A 24095-nucleotide genomic window follows, 5' to 3' on the forward strand; every position below is an offset into this window, starting at 1 on the left:
CCCTCTCCTTGACCCACAAAACACACAATACAAAATCCAAGATGATTGAAAGCGCGCACCGAATTGATCATGCCTTTTTGACCACGAAAATTGCTCTGCACACTTCGATTCTTCGTCAAAGCCGATAATTCCTTCAGCAATCCATAAATCCAGCCGATTTGAATCGAATGCGATTTGAATCGTGAAAATTGTAGCATGTCTCCAGGACATAGAGTCGTTCAAGTCATGGACATTTCAGAAATCGCGCACGGAATTGATCGTTTACGTTATGTTCGTTCACCTTGATCGACAGGTCTTCAACTCAATGACCGTCGCGGTGGAGCAGCCCCGTCGTCGCAATACACTGCTTCGCTTTTCCACATGTCTCGAACTCCGGCAGGCTGCATTATTCCTGTTCGCGACCTTCAGATCCATTGCTACTTTGGTGAAGTCTCCGATAACATTCCGAATCGGCTCCGCGTTGGAACTTTAGCCCGTACACACGTTGTGGCTAAGCGCAATTCATATACATGTTACAGTAAAGGCGGGTCTGGATGCCACATTTTTCATGGATTTATGAATGACCACCATATAACGGTGAAAACAGCAAATAATCCGCATAATAGGCTCGTCCGGTTATGGTAACTGGGCATGGAAGATGATAACGTTATAGACAACGAATTGGGCCCTACAACGCACAGTACTGTATACTATGAATAGTATAGTGATTCTGGCTATTAATAGCGCTCATGGTGGTGCAGACAAAACTGCAATTTTCAAGCTGCGTGAGGTCACTTTACCCTCTTCTTGATTTGTTCAAAACGTATTACAAGATGCCCATGAGCAGTGTCGCCCAGCCGAGCCAGTAGGGTGGTCATTGAAGGCACCTCTGATTTCATTTACGCTGCATTTGCTTGAACCAACCGTGTGCTGAGATGTGCATTTAGTGGTCAAAATAATTTCAATTGTAGGTTGCCGTTAGATGTTCACAAAACGGTAAAAATGGCCGATTTGCCTTGTCGTGGTAAAGATGTGCCGTTTTGGGTACAGTAGATAAGTTACCGTCATACGTATTCGACCCCAAAAACGGTAAAATAGCGTTTACTCTCGCACCATTATTGGGGATGCCCTTACCTTTACAGTAGCTGTCCTACTCGTATTACGTAAAACAGTACCAGGAACATTGACGTCTCAGCACACGAATGAACAAGGGGTCTATATTATCGACAAACACCCTCAGCACGGATGTGTACATATATCTTTGCACCCAAAGGTCGAAGTACCAGAGACCATCGTGCACCCAGTTTGCACCTACATCCGAATAGTTTTCTCACGGGTACGACCAGCTGGAAAGATTATCTCATGGTGTTCGTCGTCAAGAGCCATTATTGGCTAGCAAAATGGTTCCTAGAGAGTATGATAGGCTTATCTATTCGAATAATTCGAAAGATATCATTTTGCGCACTTTGATTGGATTATGCCTAATCAGATATATTTGTATCAGAACAATTTGTAACCAGGACATCCTGGTTCTTATCGTCGTGATATTGTGGTCGTGGTACCACGAGAATTTTTAAGACCCCAACGCATTCACAGAACTACTTTGTCGACGACATCACCATGCTTGCACACCGAACATTGACTTCCCTGCGTCAGTCGACGCTGCGAACATGCGGCGCCCTTCGTCACCGCTCCCACTCGGCCGTGCTGAAGGAGTTTGCGCCTATGTACACCAAGGCCACCAACGGCCATCACGACGCCGACGCCATCCCTTATGAGCCCTTGAACATCAATCGATTGGCGTTCATCGGAGGAGGCAACATGGCCGAAGCCATTATCTCGGGTATCATGGTCCAGGAACTGCTCCCGCCGAACAAGATTATGGTGTCCTCTCCCACCGAAGGTACCTTAGTCTGAAGTGATCCATGACTGACGACTACTCGTAGAGTCGCGCGACAAGTTCAACAAAATGCTGATTCCTACGGCAGAGAAGAACAAGAATGCTCTGGTTGGCGCCGACGTCGTTGTGGTCGCTGTGAAGCCGCAAGTGATTCCCCAGGTACTGAACAATACTTCCCATCATCGCGTCCTCACGTCTGCATAGATCGTTCCCGATTTGTTAAAGTACATGGATCCGAATGCGCTTGTCATTTCCATCGCCGCGGGGGTCACCATCGACGGTAACGTTACTGTCGTCGTCGCATTCATCCCTCACGAAATGTGACTTTGGTACACAGAATTCAAAGCGAACTTGGGACCAGACGTGTGTATCGTGCGGTCCATGCCCAACACGCCGGCCATGATTGGCGAAGGGATTACAGTGTGGACACAGTCCTCCAACGTCAGCGCCGTCCAGCACGAACTGGTACCGTCTATTGTTGGAACCTTCGAGTGCATTCTCATACGAATAATGTACCTGGTAGACCAAGAGCATTTTGGGCGCATTTGGCCATGCAATCTTTGTCGACGACGAGAACAACTTGGACATGGCCACGGCCTTGTCTGGCTCCGGTCCTGGTACGCTCATCCTCTATTTTTTACGATAAATGAATCATCTTGTATGATAAAGGAATCATCTTTCATGATAAATGAATCATCTTGTGTGATAAAGGAATCATTTATTTACCGTTTTTCCATTAGCATACTTCTATTTGGTCGCGGAAGCCATGATTGATGCCGGTGTGCACTTGGGATTCAGTCGGTCCGTGTCCCAGGTAATATATATATATATATATATATCTTGTTTGAACGGTAGTTTAAATATTATGATAGAAATTGGTACAGCAGACGATGCTCGGGTCGGCTCTGTACATGCAGGCATCAGGCAAACACCCTGTCGTCCTTCGCAACCAAATCACAAGTCCAGGTAATACTGCATGCTCCATGTATGCAATAGTCAGTCCTCAGGATGACGATTGTCCTAGGCGGCACGACGGCGGCGGCCATGTTCCGGGCGGAGAAGAGCGGATTCCGCGCTGTGATTGCCGACTCTGTCTGGGCTGCGTACAACCGATCCAAAGAGTTGGGAGCGCAAAAACGAAGTTGAGAATACATTGTGATGGGTCTCGTAACTTGATGGATAAACATAATGGTAAATCATGGGATATACTATTTGTTGATATCGGAGATTATTTGTCTTCCAAGTTGATACTCGTGCCAAAGCGAGCATACAACACCTTCTTCAGGGCCTACATCATCAATCACATCGGGACATGTCAATCAATATGGCGGGGGTGGAGCGAAGGACGTACGTCTTGACGCGCTTCCAACTTGGATTCCTCGGCATTGAGCTTGGAGACAACGGCGTTCGCTTTCTATGGCACGAAGGAAAGGATGGATTCAAATCGAGATGTAGGGGGACTTACGTCTGTCTGCGCTTCCAAGTACTCTTGGGCATCTTCTTCCGAGACTTCAACAAACGATTCTCCGATGAACAGCCTACATACGTAAATGCATGCCTGTTAGTCATGGAGCCATCGCACGTTGCTTGTCGTACTGGACATTGTCACCAGCACCCATCATGATTTCCGTGTTCGCATCGTCCAGGGTTTCCAGTTTTTCCTGTGGACAGTGAGCACGACCCGAGTTCTGGACCGTACACGTTGTTTGAGTTTGTACCTTGAGCGCCTTCAATTCATCACGAAGATCTGCGAGACGGGAGTTGTTGCGGCCGAATTCATTGATACGGTCCTGGTCTTCCTTGCGTACCTAGATCATGGTCCGTGAGCATGGATAGTTCGTCTTGAGCGCACGCACGTCAACTTCGACTTCTTGCTGTGGGGCCAACATGACGGTGTGTCGAAGCCGAACGATTGCTTGCCAGTGGCAGTAAATTCAAATTCATCCTCCAATCGAAACCTGAATGCAACTTATTTTCAACCAATCCAAAGTCGTTATTCACACAGATTCGTATCATTGGTTGAAATCCTATCGTCATTTAATTAGTGTCATAATCATGACGTGGCAACAGGACGACCCTGCTGCATTCGTGTAATTAATACAGTAATTCTTGGTCGCATCTATAATAACGATTAACATACATCATCGTCCATCCAATCTGCAAGATCTATCCTCGAAACGTACACCCTAGGGGCTAGCGAGGCTATGTAGCTAGCTAGCTACAACGCGCTCTGACAAGAATATGTAGTCAAGGTACCTTGTATCCCCAGCGTATGGTACGCGTAATAACGATCTTCTGAACTACAGTATACTGTATACCTTCAATATGCATGACTGACTGGTTTCTGAAATCAGGACCCCTATCAACTAACGTTAGTACAGACAGTACTGTACGTAAGTACCCAACCCGCCATACTTTCTCCGGCAAGGGACTCGCTGCAAGGAAGGTCCTATCCCCATCTTCTTGACACTAAAGCTATCGCGATCCATCCCCGGCGCTGTCAACCCATCAAGTGGTCCAAGTGCGTCGTTCTAGTTGCAGCAGTCGCCACGTTGAAGTAATGGCCGCCAACTTCAACTCACCAACTGCCACACAAACGACGAAATTCCACGGAAGGAAAAATCTTTTTTTCCACAACATTTGCTGCAAAAACACGCAACCGAGATTTTATCATACAATAATCAAGTGTATTGTGGAACGGTCCAAAAGCCCCCAATTATTTTTTGGCGTGTGATTGGTTTGACACCTTGCACTGTGAAACGCACCAGTGTCCCTTTCGCCTCGTCGTGAGAGCATCATGGCGGGTTCGAAGAGCGTCAACGTCGCGGATACGTTCAAAAGTCCTGCGCTCAAGAGCCCCAACCTCTTCCAGTACGAGGCGGAGAAGCAGAGCTACGAGTTCTTCTACCCGTCCCCGCACAGCGCGGCGCGGCAAACCACGGTGCGAAGCGCGGTGATGAACCTTGTCACGACGCTCATCGGCGGTGGGGTGCTTCTCTTGCCGTTCACGATCGCCAAGAGCGGGATCGTCGTCGGGTGTATCATCATGCTGTGCTGCGCCACGGCGTCCAGCTTCACGTCGTACATCCTCGTGAGCTGCTCGCGTCGGTCCGGCGCGCAATCATACGAAGAAATCGCGCGGAATGCGTTTGGGCGGAAGATGCAAGTGGTCACGATGGTCCTGCTCATCTTGCTCATCTTCCTCGCGTTTGTCGGGTACGTGATCCTCGTGCGGGATATTGCCGGATCCCTCGCGTCGCAGTTCATCTTTGGCCGGACGCTGTCGGTCGCCGACGAGAACCTCGTCGCCATGGGAGTCGTGGCGCTGGTGTCCCCGCTCCTGTTCCTCCGCAGCATGCATTCGCTTCGCCACACGTCGGTGATCGGTCTAAGCACTGTCGGCATCTTTGCGTTTGGCATTTTGTTCCGCAGCACGGAGAAGATCATGAGCCCCGAGTTCGACGCGTCCAAGCTTACGCTCGTCGCCGACAGCATCGACGGACCAATGTACGCGCTGCCGATCGTGATTTCGTCGTTTCTGTGCCACTTCAACGTGCTGCCCGTCTACGGCGAGCTGCAGAAGCCGACGCGGCGCCGCCTCAAGAAGATTGTGATCGTCACGGTGTTTTCCACGTCGGTGTTCTATATGATCTTGGGTACGCTCGGGTACATTTACGCGTTTGATCAACTCCAAGGCGTGCAGGGCGACATCCTCAACAACTTTGACCAGGGCGACGTGGTCATGAACATTGGCCGCGCCGGCATCCTCCTGACCATCTGCATGTCGCTGCCGCTGCTCATCCTGCCCACGCGCAAGACCATCTACCGCCTCTACATGCTGTGCCACGGCATCGCCACGACCGGCGGCGACGGCACGACCCAGGAAACCCAGCCGCTAATTGCCGACTCGCCATCGGTGGCCACCGACGACCTGACGGAGAAGCCCGTGCCGCTCGTGCCCCACGTTGTCATCACGCTCGTGATCCTGTTGCTGGCGTTCTACTTGGCGTTCAGCCTGCCGGGCGTGGCCGTGGTGTGGAACATCATGGGGAGCACAGTGGGCATTTTGATCTCGTACGTGTTGCCGTGTGTATGCTACATCCGCATCCGCCGCGAGAAGCCCACGACGGACTGGCGCAAGATTGGCGCGTGGGTGCTGTTGGTCATCAGCGGCAGCATCTGCTTTGTCTGCTCGGTGCAAGCATTCCACAAGCTCGGCGTGATGGTGTACGGGGTCTTGGTGGCGTAGCTACTGTACATAGGAGTTGGAGAACCAATAGAGACCTTCAACCAGGGAGTGTGACGTGTTCGATGGTCAATTCTATGTGGGCCACCACGACAGCACTTAGGTGGCTCCACGAAGCGTCTTGCGCTGCCCCATCCATCTCTATATCTTCAATCGACCCGATTTGGGAACGGGTACTATTGTAGATTCGGTACGAATCTTCCGGACCCCGCCTCACTAGCCGCGATAATTGATTGGTTGATCTGAAAATGCTTGTCGCTGATTGGCTACAATTTTCGTTCTATTTTCCATCCTTACTGCGGATATTTTGGTAGCCAATCAAATGTCGCAGCGAATTGGTTCGAACGCCGAATCGAATGACGAATCGACGCTATTGGCTAATCCAATTTTGAGTGTATTGGATTGGCTCTTAGCGCCAGTATATTCAACCAATCAGAACTCCAGCGTGGTGGAATATTGGTTCCAAAAAACACGCGAATTTTGGAAGTTTACAGCGAATATCACAATAAGTACACTTATTTGGGATTCTCAAAAAAACAACTAACGTTATGTCGTAGTTCTTTATTAGGAATCGCGTCCTCGACTTCCCGACTGGTGATGATGATGACGGATCCACGTTATGGCGCGCGGGTAAAGAACTCGACAAGTGCGTCAAAGTTGTATTGGTCCAGGAGGTGGAACAGGCGCGGCAAGTGGGTCTTGGGCTATACATGTATATCGCATGTAAAAAGTCCATTTTCGATTTGGAACGAGGGAACGTACGTTGACCCCTCGGAACTTTGAAATGTCCACGTACAAGTCGGTGAGTACGCCCGTGAGGTACGTCATGGCCCGGGGATGGGCGTCGAAGGCAGCCACGATGCGGTCGGCGTCGGCCAGGATGCGCTGGTACTCTGGCGACATCCACAGCGCATGATCTGTCTCGTGCATTTGTAGCTCCTACCCACGACGACGGAGAGTTGAGTTTGGTTGAGTTTGAGCCAAGCGAGTGGATGTATATATATATATTTATATATATTGTCACGTCGAAGCGAAATTGGAGTAAGGTGCTCAATCGAAGGAACAGAATAACCAAATCGGCAGACAACCGATCGACCAATCAAAACCCAGAACAAGAATCAAATCAAATCCACTCTTATGAAACATCGAATTAGTGTGTGACTTTCATTAGTGTGATACGTTCTTGGCGAGTATTCCATACAAAAGTCAATACAAATAGATATATATCGTCACAAAAGTAGTCCAAATGTTTTTGGGTAAAAGGACAATACATATATATATCGTCACTAGGACCTTGATGCCGTCGAGGATCTTGACTTGCGATGCCAGCATCTGCTTCTCGTCCAGCTTGGGGCGGAGAAGGGCGAGTACGACCGCCGTGCTCTCGTTCTTGATGTCGAACGTCATGTTGAGCGTAACCTTGCGCGCCGTCGCCTCCTTCGTGATGACTTCCTTCAAGATGGCGATCGCCGACACTGAGCTCGACAGGAACCGCGCCTCGCCCTTTCTGTGAATCCCCATAACGTTATCACAGTCTTATGCAATATATATATCCTATGCATACTAAGACCAGATGCAACCGACGTACTTGTATTCGCACACAAGGATGTTGCCAACGAAGGTATTGCGGAAGAACAGTTTGCCCTCGTCATCTTGCATGCGCACGGGGACATCTGGGAGGCAAAAAGATACCCACTCGTGCACTTGAATCAACGAAAACGCGCCTATGCATCTCTGGTATGAAACAACCCATTTATCAACCTATATATATATATATATTTATATGAATGGGCTTTCGGATTGTAGTATACTAGTACTACTAGTAGTAGAATGTACCAGTAAAGTGGAGCGAGTTCATGACGCTTTCATCCACGTCGGCCGAGTCGACAACGTTCACGCGGTGGTGCAAACTCAGCGGCTTCACCACGACCTTGACGCATTGCGCCGCCTTGGGCACGGTCTCGGCCAGTACCGTGAGCTATACATGCATTCCCCACTGTCAAGGACCGTCACTCTGTATAACTGTTTATCCGTACTTCAACGTCGCCGTATTGTCCCTCGAGCGTCCGGATACGGAACTCGAGGCGGTTGGTCAGCTCCTGGCACCGGTACGTGGCCAGCACGTGTGAGTTGGTGGTCGGCGACCGGCACAAAATCGCTTGGTTTTTGACCGTGTCGAGCAAGTCCAGCGGCACACTCGAGTGCAAACTCACGCACGCAATGGGCACGGGGATTTCGACCTGTATCGCATGGTGGTTGAAACACACCAGAATGATATATCTGTGACACGTACGGCAATGTCGTACGTTTGGTTATCCGGATTGAGCACGCATTGGCAGTTCACGGGCACTTCCTCGACCACGGGCAGGCACTCGTCGCCTTTTCGAGACGACTTTTCTTTCTCTTTGAGCACCTACACTCGATTTCCCGATATATTTGGACTACTGAGCATATAGTATACGACAGACCTTTTCCTCGAGAATCGCAATCTCTTTGCGCAGCTTGACGATGCGCGTCTCCCGCTGCACCGTGCCGCGCGACCGCCCATAGCTGTCTTCCATGTCCTACAATGTTGATATCAGGTGAACGCTGTCACAAGTTTCGACATTGACCTTTGAACCCGTAACGAACTTTGAATCGACCAACTTACCGGTTGATCCAACGGTTCAGACGTGAGCGACATGACCCGTCCAGAGTACGTGCACAGCACCACTTCGTCATATCCCTAGCCAACATCACAGAGGTATGAGATATATCGCGTCGTCCATCGTTTTCGTAGTCCTACTACTTAGTATGGAAATGTGGTTTACTAGTAGGTACTACATGTAGCTGTACGTACTGGAGTGCCGAGCACCCCCGCCTGCAACGCGCGGACGCTTTCATTGGCCACGTATTCAAACTCTTTGACGATGTTACCGCTCTCGTCAACCGAGTAGATCTCCACGCGCCCGTCTTCCCGGCCAATCTACGCGTATATGACGTCCACCAAGTCGTGTGTCTGTCGTCGTTACCACGACTTCGGCGGCGCCATCCTTGTTGATATCGTACGTGACCATGGATGTGATGGGCGACGGCGCGGCCTTGTCCTGCGCCGTCTTCCACACAGTCTTGAGCTTGCCGCCGTTGGTGAGCGTCACAAGGCCGAATGTGCCGCCCGCGGTGCCGTACAGAATCTTGGAGCCCATGCTCGTGAGCGTCGTGACAGCCCCCGACGTCGCCTTCTTGGCGAGCACGACATTGCCCTAGCGCCATCGCATGTTGTGAAAAGAACACGTGGACAAGATAACGCTAGTACCCGCATCACACGAATGTACTTGTCCTGGCAGCCCAACACTGCGTGAAACTCGTTCGAGTCGGCGTCTTGATGCAAGAGGAGGTCGTGGATCCGGTCTTGGCACATGGACGTTTCCTTGTCGACGCCGTTTTCAAACTGGTTGTAAATGTAATCCGTGGCTAATACATGTGCGCAACCACTTGGTCAAGTGGGGGCTCAGGATGATGATGATGGTTGGTGATGTAAGTCTGTCAGTCGTACATATCCACAGCTTGCTGTCGTACGAGTGCACGCGGTTGATCGTTTCCGACAAGTTGGTCGGAAACTTGAAAAACTCCTTGCCCTTCTTGTTGTACCCGACGACTTGCTGGCCGCTCGACACGTACGCGCGGTCTTCCGTGCCCTTGAAGTTGCCCAACGTGATGCACGTGATTGGGTTTGCGTGGGCGTTAGACTTGTACACAGCCTACAACGAGGTGTGACATTACGACGGACGGACAACGAGACTGATAGCGTGTCTTACTGCTGGCTCACCCTTCTTCATCTGAAACGAAGATACGACGCCGGAATCATCGCCGACAACCAGTTTTTGCTACGGCCACAGTGTCATGACGATGCGGATGGCGTGAGGGTACATGATGAGAGTGATGTCTGTGCCTACCTTCTTCTTCTTCTTGCTAAGAGGAAGCAACTTGAGCGTCGCGCGGCTCGAGATGGCGCCGACCTTGAACAGTTCTGCGTGGTTCAGCGTCAAGCTCATAAGATCGTGTTTTGTCCTTTCACAAATATATTTCCGGCTGTAATATTGGATTTCCGGATAAACCTTGTATGCAATATCTAACATCATCAAATTTCCGAGGTTTCCAGTGTATCTTGAAAAGATACGTCGGTCGCGATGCAGGTTGTCGGCGGGCCACAGGAAGAGCGGTCGCGGCGGCTCATGCGTGACCCGATGATGGACGCACCGACGAAAGAGAGAGAATTCGTCGTTCCTGTAGACTTTCGCATGCAGGAGGAGACGTATCAGGAGAAGTTTGCGGCGCAGCACGAAGAAATCACGTTCCTCAAGACGTACATTGAAAAGTTGTTGAACCAGCTCCGTCGCGTGCTGGTGAAGCACAACGAGTTAGAGCAGCTCCAAACCCTTTGTGATCCCACGACAACACATGTTGCCGACGATGGTGAGGACTCCATGACGCCTCCTCCTTGGTTTACGTCCAAGGAGTACATGAGTCCGTTGTTCGCAGCGTACGAAGGCCGCATCAAGGAACTGGTGCGTTCATTCCACACTAGCACCAAGATAAGATCCTCCCAACGCAACATGACGTGTGTCTAGGAATCCACGTGCGACAAGCACCGCAAGGACCTCGACGCATTCGTTGCCCACGCAACGTCGCTCACGTCCGAGAACGACCGATTGAATCAGTACGTATGCAGCACTCCTTCCATCCAAAACAGTACATCAAACTCGTTCCCCTGGAATACCATCATTGCGCGTATGATGCACATGTAGCATTATCATAACTACTCCTCGTGTGTGACATATTAGGGAACTCACGACGGCGCTGGAGAAGCTCATCATGCATGCCGAGGCGCCTTCTTCTGGAGGCCGCGGGTCGTCCGACTTCTTTGCCACGTTGACACCCGTCGACTCGACAGCCGACCAGCTAGCCGAAATGAACGAGCGGCTGGACTTTCTCATGTCTGTACGTGGCAGAGAGAGATATGCGACCGCATGTGCTCACTTGAAACAGGAGAACAACTTGTTGGCGGAGCAGCGGTCCCTCGTCGAGACCGAGCTGGACGAGTGCCAGCGCGACATTCACGACCGCGACGACCAGCTGCTGGCCATGAGTCACAACTTCAACCAGGCGACGGTGGCCATCCAGGAACTGCGCGACTCGTGCGATCACTTGAAGCTGGAAAAGCAAAAGTGCGAAGTGCAAGTGCAGCAGTTTGCAGCCACGATCGCCCAGTTGGAGGCCCAGAAAGAAACCATCGCCAGTCGCGTCACGGGGCTACAAGCAAACGTCGCCACGTACTTGGTACGCGTATTCATTAAGAGTGTGTTGACATGTGGGGTATATACATATATATATTATATATATATATATTATATATATATTATATATTATCCGTTTCGCTAGATAAAAACCATCTGTAGTACTAGTACGCGGCCGAGGCCATTAAGTGCCCGCTGAGTGATTGTAACTTTACAGCGTAATATCAATATCATTATATATATATATAATATTATATATAATATTATATATATATATAATTCATATATGATTCACATATATATTATATACTACGTAGTATATATTATATATATATAATTCATATATATATATATATTATTCATATATTTATATACTGATCTCCCCCCTTAAACGAAACGGGGTAAACTTGATAAGTTTTGAAACTTTATATTATCCAACCATATCGGAAGGTGATGACTTTTTCAAAATTCGAACACTTGAATCGTTTGGCATTGAAATGGATGACATCATTTCCACTGTGAGAAACTGCTGGAGACGCACTGGCATACTCAGCTCTGACTTGGAGACGCCCAGCGCTTGAATGCATGTATAAATGGTTGGTTCAGACAGCCTGCAAATACCTATAAGAGTTAATTTACTGTGTGAATTGCATAATTTGCTCCGTTTCGTTTAAGGGTGGAGATCAGTATATATATTATACATATTATATATATATATATATTAGGTTGAAATGTGTGTGTGTAGAACCAAATTGAAGAGTACGAACGCACAATCAGCAACGTCAAGGCGGCGTCCGAGCAAAAGCAATTGCTCGTCACGAAGCGGTACCAGGGCGTGTGTGAACGGCTGCGGGAGCTCACGACGGCATTGGATGCCAAGCACAAGCAAGTTGACGAGTGGCAAGTACGTGACGTGGTTGATCTGCGACACTGTTGGGATGGTCGTAGCAACCAGCCAAAACCAATCCTCTCCACAGGATGGTGATCATTTGTCGTTGAATCGGCTGCTTGGGCTGGTTACATTGGGTGCTGCGATTGAGATATACATGTATCGTCGTAGGAGCGGCATCGCGGGGTGGTTTCCGAGTTGGATTTGGTCAAGCACGACTGCGAGGCTATGGTCAAGGTGATGCAGAACATGGAGAAGCAACTGAATGAGTACGCCGCGCGGGAAGAGGCCGTGGCGGAGGTCGGTATCCCCCTCCTAGCGTTGTTCTACACGTTATCCATGTGATTGAGTGGAGATGTCATATGGGCGTGGTAGCTGGAACGGTCGACTGTGCACAAGGCACATGAGGCGGCGTTGGAGCGCGACCAGGTATGCCTTTGATTCTATTTGGATTGGAACGAGTATTGTATGGATTGATTTGGCAGGCGTTGGCAAAGGAGGCGCAGTGTCGGCGGGAGATTGCACGACTGCTGGAGCAAAAGCAGCTCGCTGCGTCCGAGTATCTGAAGGCCACAGACAGCGCCGTGGACAAACTCCGCCGCAAGTGCGGCATACAGACAGATGGACATTCGCATTGATGATGCATGATAGATTAGAGGGCGAGGTTCAGCACCGCGCAGACGAACTCAAGCACGCCCAGGCGGTCATTGTAACGCTCAAGATGCAACTGGTACCAACATGCTTTGGATAAAGCCGACAACCAATTGTAGGAGACGGCGTTCCGAACGCAACAAGATGCGGAAAAACACGTCCAAGAGTGTGTGGCACAGGGGGAAACTCGCCATCAAGTGTTTCTCGTACGACGCTGATTGTTTCGAACGCCCAGTCCTTTTGTACATACTATCGATCTCGTACTAGGATCAACACAAGCAACTGGCGGATCGTGTGGCAGTTGCCGAGCAACTTCGTGACGAAGTTCGTACAATACCCCGTGGATGATGTTGGCACTCTCAACATGACTAGGCGGTGGCGGCAGAGTCGCGGCTGGCGTCCGTGTTGGCGGCCAAGGACGGCCAGTTTCAGAAAACGGTGGCGGAGTTGCAGGACAAGCTAGCGGTCGAGCACGAGCACTTGAGTGGGCTGCAGAGGGAGCTGGACGTGCGGCGATCCGAGATCCGGGAAGCCCTCGAGTCGAACGCAGCCAAAGACAAGCAAGTCGCATGCCTTACAAAGGAAGTCGCGGACGTTCGAAGTGAGTGGAACCAAAAGCACAAGTACCAGCTGGACATGTACTCGCAGCAGGTTCGGGACCTCAAGGCGCGGCTCGACATGGCCGACGGCGAAGTGATGAAACTCAAGCACGACAGTGCCAAGACGGAGCACGCGCTCCGGCTCGAGCACAGCCGCATGGACGCCAAGTACAAGACAGAGCTCGAGGTCGCAAGCCACCGCGCGAGTCGGCTCAAGGACGACAAGACCCTCGTGGAAGCGCATTTGTCCGACGTCCACGCCAAGCAGTCCCAGTACGCTACCAAGGTACTGCATGACAGCATAACAACATGGGTTTTTGATTGGATTTTGTGGGGCAGATCATTGGGCTTGAACAAGAGCTGGCCGATGCACACGACCAATGCAGTCAGTGGCAAATGCATGTGGACGAGGCCGAGCGCAAGAGCGCGGACGTCGCGGCTCAGCTCAAACTGGTGCTCGCGACCCAGCAACAGAACTTAAGGGCCGACGTCGAGCTCAAGTCGGCGTTGGATCGCGTAAAACTGGAAAAGGCGCGGCTCGAGCGCGAAGTGGCGGTACGGTTTGCATTAGAGGAAGGTCATGCAAGGAGGTTTGTAGGTGCTGCGGAAAAGTCTAGAGGATCTGCGACAGCGCCCCAAGGACCCCCTCCCCCCGCATCACAATTCGAGTGCGTTCTTGCTGCCTATGGCAGTGGACAAGGTCGGCATGTAGATGCTGTTACTAGACAGGTCACTTTGCTATGGAGACACTGTTATGCACGATGATAATGCATGGGCCTTGCATACTCCAAGTGTACCCTATCATCATGGCGGTGTTGCTGTGTAAATATAACATGTGCCTGTTGAAGATCGTGCTTTATCCGGATTTTTTCGATTGGAGACGCGTCGTTCTAGAAGCGACAGTTGAGTTTTGTGATGGGCCAAACCACAACTGGTACAAATCCATTTGAAATCACCCACGGAAAAAATGATCGTTTCACTGTCAATGAAAAGTCCTGTGATGGGTTTACATTGTTGGTGGGGTGAAAGTCTAAGCCTCGCGTTAATAAGTGTTTATGGTTATGTACTGAGTGACTCTACTGACTTCACGTAATGACGAGAATTCATCGTCGTCCTCCCCCCATCCACTTCGCCATTTGGGTTGCAGCCCAAGTTGAAGCTACAGCTCTAGTACAGTATTACAGCCAGAGGTGGCAACGTTTAAACTGATCATCTTGAGCAGTCAATGACGACACAAGGGCCAATCACCGACGAAGGAAAAGTGCCTGGACCAATCAAAGTGCTTGCTTTCCCCCAAATAATCAACACGTTAATCTGTGTCGTCTCATGCCACATCACAGTCAACCAACCAACCACAATAAAACGTACTACTGATATTAGGCAAAGTCCATCTGATGGTCACCACTGCTTTGCAAACACGAGCACGGATTTCCATCCACGGACGTCCATTATACTCCGGAGTATTGGGTTTGAATACCCCCCGTCCACATGTGTGTCTACAGACTTGCCGAGTCTTTTCATAACGATGCAATGTATATATCGTGCATTGGCGTGATGTGGCTCTCGTGGTTGTTGTGGCTACATATCAGAATTGCTATAGTAACGTTTGTCCCTTCACGACGATATCTTGACAGCGAAAATGGGGGTTTCTAGCTCATTGTAGGGAGTCAACATCCAGGCCTCCATAACCTTAGCGCCATAAAGTATCGCAAGGCTCTCTGGTAACTACGAACGACGTGACAGCCGAAGAGCACCGTCGTTTCGCTACCACCATTTTCCGCATACCGATACAGTCTCTCGGCCATACATGTGGGACATGCGAATTTGCCCCATCATTTGGCCCACGCCTCTATTTCAGTAGCCAATCAAACGTCAGGATTGTCCCACCCGCCAGTCAAAATCTGGGGCGAGAGCCAGTAACCTGCGCGGGGCAAAGTCCACAACGGCATCTGAAGCAACATTTTCAATTTCTCGGCTGAGCATGGTCGACTCGAGCCACTTTGTGTGCGAGTGCGATGCCGCTGCACCCGAAGACCTCAAGGTCCACGGCGCCAACTGCTCCTTGGCTATCCTCAAGTGTCCTTGGCAATGGCGCGAGCCCTTCCTCGACGAGCGCCGCAACAAACTTAAACGCAAGCTCGGCGACACGAAATGGAAAGACCCCGTCGATCCGGGGTTCATCGACCACATGGAACCCGGGGCCGGCAAGAAACGGTTCCGCGACGTCGAATCCGACGAACTGTCCAACATCCACAGCGAAATCCAACGGCTAAATCGTGCCAAAGCCTCCTGTGCCGAGCATGCGTCGTCGTGGGACGAATGCAACGACGACCCGTCGAAAACGACCCAAGACGACAATTCATCGGTATGGAGGAAGGGATCCGAGAGTCCCAACACGGTCGCGGCGCCCATGTGCAGCAGCGAAGACATGGCGTACCTGGACAGTATCTTGTTGCCCGTGGAGCTGTTTGCTAGGGATGTCGACGCGTTCGAGCACGTCGCTCCCGACTCGGAAGTCTATGGCTTTCACACGTTGGCGTTGCTGGAAGAACCGTTCCTGCAGTTACTCTCGGATCGATATGAAACGTACTTGACATACGACGACGAGGAATTGAGCATCGACAGCGACGCCGACAGCGACGGCAGCACCACGCCATAGACGACGAACAATATTTATTAGAAACCCCCACAGCACTGAACACAAACAAATAATGCGTGTATATATTATATATATATGTGATTGCCTTCATCCACGACTAAGTACCGGTAGGTGTACTTGCAACGAGTCCAGGTTGATGCCGAACAGCGAGGGCCAACTTCGTACTCCATTGCAGAAGAGGTACGAGGAAGCGGTCAGCCAGCATTGGGCTGCAGCAACTTACAATGTTGTGGCCTTCCCAAAGGCTAATCAATATATAAGCTGACTCCTGCGATTGTTGGTGTTTGTGAACCGGTTGCGTTATCCGGATTGGATGAGATGGCAATTCTCAGCAGACGAACAAAACCCTGCCGAGTTCCGCCGCGATACTGTATAGTCACCGACCAAGCACGCTGACCTGTGCGTACGTACGATGCTGGCAATGAACATGCGGCAGCTCAAGCACAAGACACTGACGCGCATGGGCGTGGCGCAATCTCTGTGCGACCCGTCGTTTGAAGCCCTGTCGATTTCATTTCAACGCATTGAAGAGTCGCTTCCGCATGTGTACCATCACATCCTCACGTCCCTCACGAGCTGCCATGCCTGCTGTCACACCCTTGGCACCACCTTTCAGCATATCCCGAGCGCCATGCCTGAAGAAGGGGATCCGTTCGGTTGGACCATGCAGCGGGTACGCGAACAGGCCGATTGCCTCGAGCAAGCGGTCACGCTGACGGTGTTGGCGCCCGTTCAAGCTCTTATGCAGCGTTGCGCCGTCTTGCGGTCCAAACTCAACGAACGCGAGACGTACGTGATCAACTACGACTTGTGCAAGCTTGATTTCGCATCGGCGGCGGCGACGGACCTGCTTCGACCCCAAAAGCAGGAAAAAATGGAGCAGGCGTGGCAGGAGTACCAGTCGTTCATGCACGTCATCGTGCAAGACATTTTGCAACTTGAGATCGATCATGTGAGTGTACGAGCCGAGGCGCTGGAGGCCATGAAGCTCCACGTGGCCAAGTTCTTTCTCGGATGTCAAAAGAAACTTTGGGCGGCATTGGACGTCCCGCCGCCTGCCGCGGACGCCATGGCCGACGAGGACGATGGCCAAGCTTCTCGATCGAGCAAGATAATGCGATCACGAGGACATGAGCCGCATAGCATGCGGTCGTTGGCGAAGCAGTTTTCGAATGCGGACGACGTGGAGACCACCAGTCCGTCCCATCGCAATGCTCATCTACAGCTTCCACCTCATCAGGATGCCAAGGTGGATGAGGTGCCAGCATCCTCTTCTTCTGTGACGGACGTAGTATCGGCTCCGATGTCGGCGTTGCCCCTCAGTCCACGGAGCAGAGCGGCGGCGGCGGCATCGCCACGAAGTCCTCAGCAGCAGGGTTGGTTCCTCGACTTTCTCTGGAGTCAAGACCAAGTTCCCCCCAGTAGTCCCAAGAGCCCCCAGAAAGCAAAGTCCAAGAAGCATCACATGACGCTGGCGCCGATGGAATGGGCGGCCGTGGAGGACGCCCTGTGGGAGCTCGACCAACAAGCAGCAGCAGCTGCCCCCCCCCCTCGTCGTGGCTGGGCGGACGAGTGCCCCACGTTCCCTCTGCCTCTGGTACGTCCGTTTATTCTCGTTTTCGTCTGATCGTTGACGATCAATAGACGCCGGCCCTTGTAGTGACCGTGTGCTCATATTTGGACGTGGTGTCTGTCGGCCAAGTGGCGCAGACCTGCCGCGGCGCGAGGCGGCACCTCGTGCCCTCGACAGCGTTGTGGCACCGGATGATCCGGCTCGGGGGGGTGCCGGCGGCGTGCCGGTGTGCGTTTTGGGTATGGTTCCAGTTCCAACGCCGAGACCCTACGTTCAACGCAACCGCCGCGTATGACCAGCTGCTCGTGTCCGCCGCGCAGCTGGTTCGAGTCAACTCATTGGCGACTCCCCTGTCCCGCTCTGGTTTTCAAGCCGCCGACGATCGTAAGACGACGATGGCTTGTGTGTGATTTGTTATTAATTGTTACGGTAGGACATTTGACCGATGTGATGGACAGCGAGGACCGTCAGATCTTGGCCTGGTTCAACGACATTGACGTTGACGTGAACCGAACGTGCCACAAAACGCTCTTCACAAAGGATGTGGTACGGGTATATATATATATAGTTGGAAAACAATCATATATATATTTTTTGTTCCAGGAAACGATACATATATTGTTTTGATGTGGTGATAATTGCCTATATGATTCGCTTCCAACCAGCTCAACGATATATATCGATATCGTTCATGTTGTATGATATATGGTAGGCAGAGGAATGGGACTTGGTGCAAATCCCCGAGATGGACGTGGCAGCGATGGTGGAGCAGGCGCTGGTGGGGGTATCGAGCCCCCGCCGAGAAGCCGTCGAGCAGACGGACGAAGACCGCGCGGTGCTGCACGCGGCCATGCGTCGGCTGCTTCGGGCGTACGTGATGTTCAATCCTGAGATCGGGTACTGCCAGGGCATGAACTTCATCGTGCGGCTGCTCCTGGACAACCCCCGCGCCGAAGAAGCGCATGTATTTTGGACGTTTGTGAGTCTCTGCGACGCCGAGTCATCGCTGTACGAACCAGGTTTCCACACATTGCACACACTTTTCACCAAAGTACGTGGTTTTATGAGACATGGGACACAGCTCGTATGTGACATGGCGTGGCGAATTAGTTGGAAGTGCTGGTGCAGCAGCAAATGCCAGACATGCACCGCCACTTGCAGGCGCAAGGAGTGGCCGTGAGCATGTTTGCCGCTCGGTGGTTCCTCACACTATTTACGTCGCTGGAAACGTTTGGGCCGACGCTGGTGCTTCGCCTCCTCGACTTGTACCATCTCGACCGCCACCGGATTCTATGTGGAATTGCGCTTGTTGTGCTCGAAGAACTCAAGGATTTGGTGTTGGAGTCGGAATTTGAGACGATTTTGGCCATTTTGCAGTACCCACGACATTACATGCCCGAGCCCGACTTTGCCAAGCGCAAAGAGCTCATGCAGCACGCCCTCGTCGTCAGCATCACGCGTATTTTATTGAATTAAGTTATATATATATATATATATATTACATCCATACTATATATATATATATATATATAACGTACTAGTATGGATATTATACAACCATACTAGTACGATTAATACGACCAGCGAAACCACCACCACCAACCATACCGTAACAACCCATGCACGAGATACGGCACGTTGGTTTCAAGGAGCAATTAGAAAAATAATTATTCAGAGCTATTACATTTTTGATTTAGATTTAGGAAAGTATTTTTTTTAAATAGTTTCCTAAATCTAAAACAATCTACAAGAAGATAAAACTTTCAAAAAATTGTACATGTATATTTTTGTGTCAAGTAATTATTTTAAAAGAGATCAAGGCAGGTGGTCTGATATTATATAGGTGGTCTGATTATTATATATATAGTTGTTGTCATGAGCTACGAGTACTACGTAGTAATACACGACCAACACCACAACGGCGTCGCTACGTGGCTGCATGTTGTGCCGGGAGGGTACGACACAGATGCAACCGACAGAGCACACAGGAGCGTTGGGGTCGACTTGTTAGCGTCATGGGGAGCTGTGGAGCAGAGTACGTGAGCACCAATGCGTTGGCCTTGCAAAACACGACGCCTGCGACACTGGTAAACAAGATGAACGCGATCGAATTGACGGCGAACGCCACTTGGAGGAGGCCAGATGGGTCGGACCAGAGCGACGACATCAACTGGACAAAGCTGGACAGTGCCAGCGTGTTGATGATGCGCATGTAGAGCGGAAATGCCGGCGGGTCGTTCCAAATCTGCTGCACGGCGCGGTCGAATTCCGCCGATCGGACGATGGCGCCCAAGATCGTCATGCCTCCAGTCCAGACAACCAGACCGGAGAAGGGAGAGCCACTCACGAGGGCCGATGCCGCGACCACGACAGCCGACGGGGCCGTCGCCGCGACCAATCGGCGAGGAGCCATCACAGCTGTGACAAACTCGGACAAGGTCATGGGGGCGCGCAGGGCGGGCAGCAGGGGGCGACGGAAAGAGGCGGGGGGGGGCGAAGCATGATGATGGGACGATCGGCAGATATATGACGTGCGGCAGCGCTCGACGCACGCCCGATGGGCCATCTTGCGGGTGAGGGTGATGGCATGCCGACACTGGCAGGGCGACGCCAGCCACGTCGACACGCCGTGCGCGGCACACGCATGCTCGTCTTCCCACGCACGTTGCGACGGCGTCATGAGGTCAAACGAGAGGCACAGCTCGCACTGGTACAGCGCTCCACCTCGACCCACCACCGCCGCAATGTGCTTCCATTGCAGGCCGTTTGTCGGTGGCGGAAATGGCCGACACGGGGCGCGCTTGTGTCTGTGGGAGCTGGGAAACACCGTCGCCAGCACGAACCGCTCGACGGCGGCGAGCGGCGAGTCGGCAAACAGCGAGGACACCCCCACCACGGGTATCGTGCGCGGCATTTTGGCGGCAGGCGATTGCACGAACGAGGCGAACTTGGCGTGCCAGATCGACGGGGCGACGAGGGCTTGGTGGTGCTTGGAGCACGCGGCCAACGCCGCCAAGTCGGACGGCGCCACGAACGTCGCGATGTGGCGGACGATGTCGACGGGAAACGCCAGCGGTTGGGGGGGTACGACCGCCGTCGGCTGGAGCAGGCGCGCGATGCCCCCCACGACCACACTAAAGCACACGACGCACACGACGCACACGAGTGGCGGCATCGGATTCCGCACGGCCGACGCCATCGCGTGCACGAGCCCGTCGGGGGTGACGATTATACTCGCCACGACACCAACGATCCCAACCACCGGGTACACATACCCCCCCAGATGGACACGGGGGAGTACGGTCGCCTTGTCTGCCGTCGAGTGCAAGAGCACCACGTGCGTGACCAACCCGAGGCTGCCCGTCAAGACGCCATACAACGGATGCGACGAAGTAGAATTTGGGAATACGGGGGCTGTATCGTCGTCATACAAAGAGTATGTGAAGATGCTGCCGAGGACGATCGTGGCCGACCAGAGCGTGCACCCCACGACACGGTACACGACCCGCCCTTGGAGGCAGTAGACGGGGCGGATGGATGCCACGAGCGCCAGAATCGCACAGGCAGTCGTGGGGAAGGCCGGGATGGACGCCGGGGAAGACGAACGGAGGAGAACCATGTCCACGAGGGCGAACGCGCAGCACGCCACGACGCCCAGGATTAGGCCGAGCACGAGGTTCGGCTTGGAGTGCCGGGGGTGGTCGGGGGCCTCGGCGTTGTCAAAGCACAGCAGAGCCACAAGTAGCAGACCATGCGCCACGGTAAACATGGTGCCAATCGCGACCAAGAGTCCGTCGATCAATACAAAGTGCGCCAGGCCGCCGTATAACGTCGTGCAGGATGCCACCCACGCCAACGCGCCCAGTGCCCACGCCGCGCCTACACCACGTCGCAGATTCCAACATAAGCCAAACGAACAAGGACAATCACGTACTTTGCAGCACGACAAAGCGAAGTCCGCCGCGAAACGGCTGGACGAGGCGGTAGTTGGAATGCATGTACGGTCCGCACACGCAATGCGTGCACGCGAGGCCGGCGGCGGCGGCCACGGTGCCAAACATGAAAAACAGATGGCTGAACGACCGCCAGTGCAGCCGACACCACTCGGCCATGGCAAACAGGACAAGGGACCCGACAACGAGGACGAGGTTGGCGAGGATGGGTAGGCGGCTGCTTCGAAGGTCCATGAGGGGAGTCGCGGACGGAAGAGGGGACGACGACGAGGGGGGTTGAAAGAGGGGGACGGACGACGCCAAGACCCGATGCGGCACCACCGCCGCCACGCCCACGGCGAGAACCAGCCCCCGGACAACGTCGTCGTGGCGGATACATGCGACGATGCAAAGGCAGTCAAAGAGGGTAAACAAGGCAAAGAAGGTCCACGCCATGGCTTGGCGGAGGACGAACGCATCGCCGCCAAGGAAGGGCTGCCACATGCGATACGACGGCGACTGGAAGCGTCCGGACGCGTGCGTCGAGGCCATCGCGAGCATAGACAGCAGCAGCCCCAGCGCTACACACAGCGCCGCGGCGGTGCCGCCGACTTGGCATCCTTCCACGACGACGTGGAGGACGACCGTCGACGTCGAGAGGACGTGGCCGAGTAGGCGTTCGGGGGGCGGCAGGTGCATTGTGAAGAGGGCCGGTAGAAGCTGCGGGACGCCACGTGTGGCCATGGTGGCGCTGTGTTTAGAATCCTCATCCATGCGGAAAAACAACAGCGACAGCACAATTGTAGCACAGGAAGCGGCGCCCAAGAGCCATGCTAGCGGCAGCAACTGCACGAGAAACTGAGTGTTATTGAGGTGCATGAGGAGTGCGACGCCGACAAAGATGCCGTACCAGGTCCATCCCACCGACTGGATGAACACAAACTTGGAGTCCCCGCGGAAGGGCTGCCATAACTGATAGCGGGGGATCGCCCTGGCGCCGCCGACGTGGGTGAGGGGGGTCACTGCGCCAAGGACAAGCAAGCAGAGCAGCCCCAGTAGTCGTATCTTGGAAGGACACAGCACGGGCGGCAGCAGGTCGTGGCAAAGGGCGAGCGTGATGAGGCCGGTCATCACGAGGACGATGCCGCAGACGGCGCATTCGGCCGGGAGGCGGTGGGTGTGACGTGGCTCGACTTGGGAAGCAATTGGCTGAAAGAACGACAACGAGGTGAGGAGAAGCAGCTGCGAGATGAGCCCAAGGACCCCCATGCACGACGCCGTGCCTGCATATGACTCGGATGTGGAGCTCGACAGCAGCGCGGTGCTCACAAGGGTACACGCAAAGAACTTCCACCCGAGGTATTGCAGGAGCATAAACACGTTGCCGCCGACAAACGGCTGCCACAGCGCAAACGTGGGCAGGTCGCACCACCCGATGCCGACGTGCAACACGACGGACGAGACGCTAAAGATGACTGCTCCCAGAACGAGCAAGACCGAGGACGGCAGGATCCAGTCGAACGCGACGAAGAAAAGGCAGCCCGAGACACTGAGAAGGATGGCGACGACGGACTTGGTCGTGCTGGTGGGATGGACATGGGGCACGGGGGTATCGGCGACAAACGTGTCGAGGCTCACGTTGAGCACCATTTGCGCGATGAAGCCGACGATCCCGATGAAGAGGAACTGGCCTTCGAACCTCGTGAGGGTGTGGAAGTTGACGAGGTAGACCAGACACACGGCTAGGAGCAACCCCGTCAAGCACCACCCCACGGCTTGCATCGACACGAAGTGAAACCCGCCCTCAAAGGGCTGCCACACTTTGAATCGGTTGTTCTTCATGTACGTCCCTGCCAGTACAGTGAGAGGTCCTGTCCATGCCAGCATGAGCGTTCCCAGTGCCAGCACCGTGATGGACTCTTGGGGACGTATGTCGATGTACAGGAACAGAAAGAACGCAGTCACGCTCAACACCAACGCGGCACAACGAAGCTGACCAGTCACATCGCATTGCTCGTCGAATACCTTGCTCTGATGAAGACTCGTCCGCACAGCATCTCTCTGCATCATGGAGGGTATGTCGTCGTCAGATGATGGTGTGTGTAGTGTGTGTGTGTAGCTGCGTTACGTTGAGATGGCCCTTGGATTTCCAGATGAAATTAGCTCGGTGGTTCGATTGTCATTTTGAATACTACTGTACTACTACTATAAATAATACTACCCAAAAATTAATTTCCATAATTTTATTCCAATGTGGTGGCGACGATATACAGTATCACAGTGCATAATGTTACTCAAATAAAAAGTGAATATTATTATTAGTATTCGAATTAGTACGAAACCGTTTTTGTTCTGGGACGTAGGATTTCTGGCTCGACCTCTACGAAGTAC

The 24095-nt window shown here is 52.6% G+C and overlaps 8 protein-coding genes across 17 annotated transcripts; 5 read left to right on the plus strand and 3 right to left on the minus strand.

The window, feature by feature from the left end:
* The first annotated feature begins 1580 nt into the window (after positions 1–1580).
* H257_16350 (pyrroline-5-carboxylate reductase) lies at positions 1581–3092 on the plus strand. The gene is made up of 8 exons (XM_009844746.1): positions 1581–1882; positions 1926–2038; positions 2084–2159; positions 2217–2344; positions 2403–2496; positions 2620–2693; positions 2752–2845; positions 2904–3092. The coding sequence occupies exons 1-8, from the start codon at positions 1600–1602 to the stop codon at positions 3023–3025; spliced, it is 984 nt and encodes a 327-aa protein (XP_009843048.1). The 5' UTR covers positions 1581–1599; the 3' UTR covers positions 3026–3092.
* On the minus strand, positions 3039–3800 carry H257_16351 (hypothetical protein). Its single transcript, XM_009844747.1, has 6 exons — positions 3736–3800; positions 3598–3687; positions 3476–3540; positions 3345–3417; positions 3231–3293; positions 3039–3167 (listed from the first exon to the last, which is right to left on the minus strand). The coding sequence occupies exons 1-6, from the start codon at positions 3766–3768 to the stop codon at positions 3108–3110; spliced, it is 384 nt and encodes a 127-aa protein (XP_009843049.1). The 5' UTR covers positions 3769–3800; the 3' UTR covers positions 3039–3107.
* An 812-nt stretch (positions 3801–4612) lies between these two features.
* On the plus strand, positions 4613–6176 carry H257_16352 (hypothetical protein). The gene has a single exon (XM_009844748.1). The coding sequence runs from the start codon at positions 4677–4679 to the stop codon at positions 6126–6128; it is 1452 nt and encodes a 483-aa protein (XP_009843050.1). The 5' UTR covers positions 4613–4676; the 3' UTR covers positions 6129–6176.
* A 467-nt stretch (positions 6177–6643) lies between these two features.
* On the minus strand, positions 6644–10173 carry H257_16353 (hypothetical protein). 4 transcript variants are annotated; one of them, XM_009844752.1, is made up of 15 exons: positions 10061–10173; positions 9923–9991; positions 9661–9865; positions 9421–9578; positions 9137–9367; positions 8965–9090; positions 8776–8850; positions 8594–8689; positions 8419–8538; positions 8162–8365; positions 7962–8103; positions 7714–7849; positions 7419–7632; positions 6888–7064; positions 6644–6829 (listed from the first exon to the last, which is right to left on the minus strand). In XM_009844752.1, exons 1-15 carry the CDS (start codon positions 10157–10159, stop codon positions 6743–6745), a joined length of 2139 nt encoding a protein of 712 aa, XP_009843054.1. In that variant the 5' UTR covers positions 10160–10173; the 3' UTR covers positions 6644–6742. The 4 variants fall into 4 exon arrangements, with proteins under 4 accessions (XP_009843054.1, XP_009843053.1, XP_009843052.1 ...); XM_009844751.1 differs by having other exon boundaries at positions 6644–7064; XM_009844750.1 differs by having other exon boundaries at positions 7419–7849.
* An 89-nt stretch (positions 10174–10262) lies between these two features.
* On the plus strand, positions 10263–14394 carry H257_16354 (hypothetical protein). 6 transcript variants are annotated; one of them, XM_009844754.1, is made up of 15 exons: positions 10263–10672; positions 10736–10824; positions 10949–11105; positions 11154–11444; positions 12147–12305; positions 12462–12590; positions 12666–12719; positions 12776–12894; positions 12942–13020; positions 13061–13147; positions 13209–13265; positions 13314–13542; positions 13590–13826; positions 13880–14095; positions 14139–14394. In XM_009844754.1, the coding sequence occupies exons 1-14, from the start codon at positions 10295–10297 to the stop codon at positions 13891–13893; spliced, it is 2079 nt and encodes a 692-aa protein (XP_009843056.1). In that variant the 5' UTR covers positions 10263–10294; the 3' UTR covers positions 13894–14095; positions 14139–14394. The 6 variants fall into 6 exon arrangements, with proteins under 6 accessions (XP_009843056.1, XP_009843055.1, XP_009843060.1 ...); XM_009844753.1 differs by having other exon boundaries at positions 13593–13826; XM_009844758.1 differs by having other exon boundaries at positions 13314–13826.
* Positions 14395–15446: 1052 nt separating this feature from the next.
* On the plus strand, positions 15447–16441 carry H257_16355 (hypothetical protein). The gene has a single exon (XM_009844759.1). The coding sequence runs from the start codon at positions 15522–15524 to the stop codon at positions 16197–16199; it is 678 nt and encodes a 225-aa protein (XP_009843061.1). The 5' UTR covers positions 15447–15521; the 3' UTR covers positions 16200–16441.
* Positions 16442–16528: 87 nt separating this feature from the next.
* H257_16356 lies at positions 16529–19281 on the plus strand. Of its 2 annotated transcripts, XM_009844760.1 has the most exons (5): positions 16529–17796; positions 17844–18156; positions 18206–18318; positions 18485–18823; positions 18883–19281. In XM_009844760.1, exons 1-5 carry the CDS (start codon positions 16612–16614, stop codon positions 19246–19248), a joined length of 2316 nt encoding a protein of 771 aa, XP_009843062.1. In that variant the 5' UTR covers positions 16529–16611; the 3' UTR covers positions 19249–19281. The 2 variants fall into 2 exon arrangements, with proteins under 2 accessions (XP_009843062.1, XP_009843063.1); XM_009844761.1 differs by having other exon boundaries at positions 18485–19281.
* A 305-nt stretch (positions 19282–19586) lies between these two features.
* Positions 19587–23874, minus strand: H257_16357 (hypothetical protein). Its single transcript, XM_009844762.1, has 2 exons — positions 21707–23874; positions 19587–21651 (listed from the first exon to the last, which is right to left on the minus strand). Exons 1-2 carry the CDS (start codon positions 23772–23774, stop codon positions 19700–19702), a joined length of 4020 nt encoding a protein of 1339 aa, XP_009843064.1. The 5' UTR covers positions 23775–23874; the 3' UTR covers positions 19587–19699.
* Positions 23875–24095: the final 221 nt, after the last annotated feature.

Source organism: Aphanomyces astaci, assembly GCF_000520075.1.
Source record: "Aphanomyces astaci strain APO3 unplaced genomic scaffold supercont1.84, whole genome shotgun sequence".
NCBI lineage: Eukaryota > Oomycota > Saprolegniomycetes > Saprolegniales > Verrucalvaceae > Aphanomyces > Aphanomyces astaci.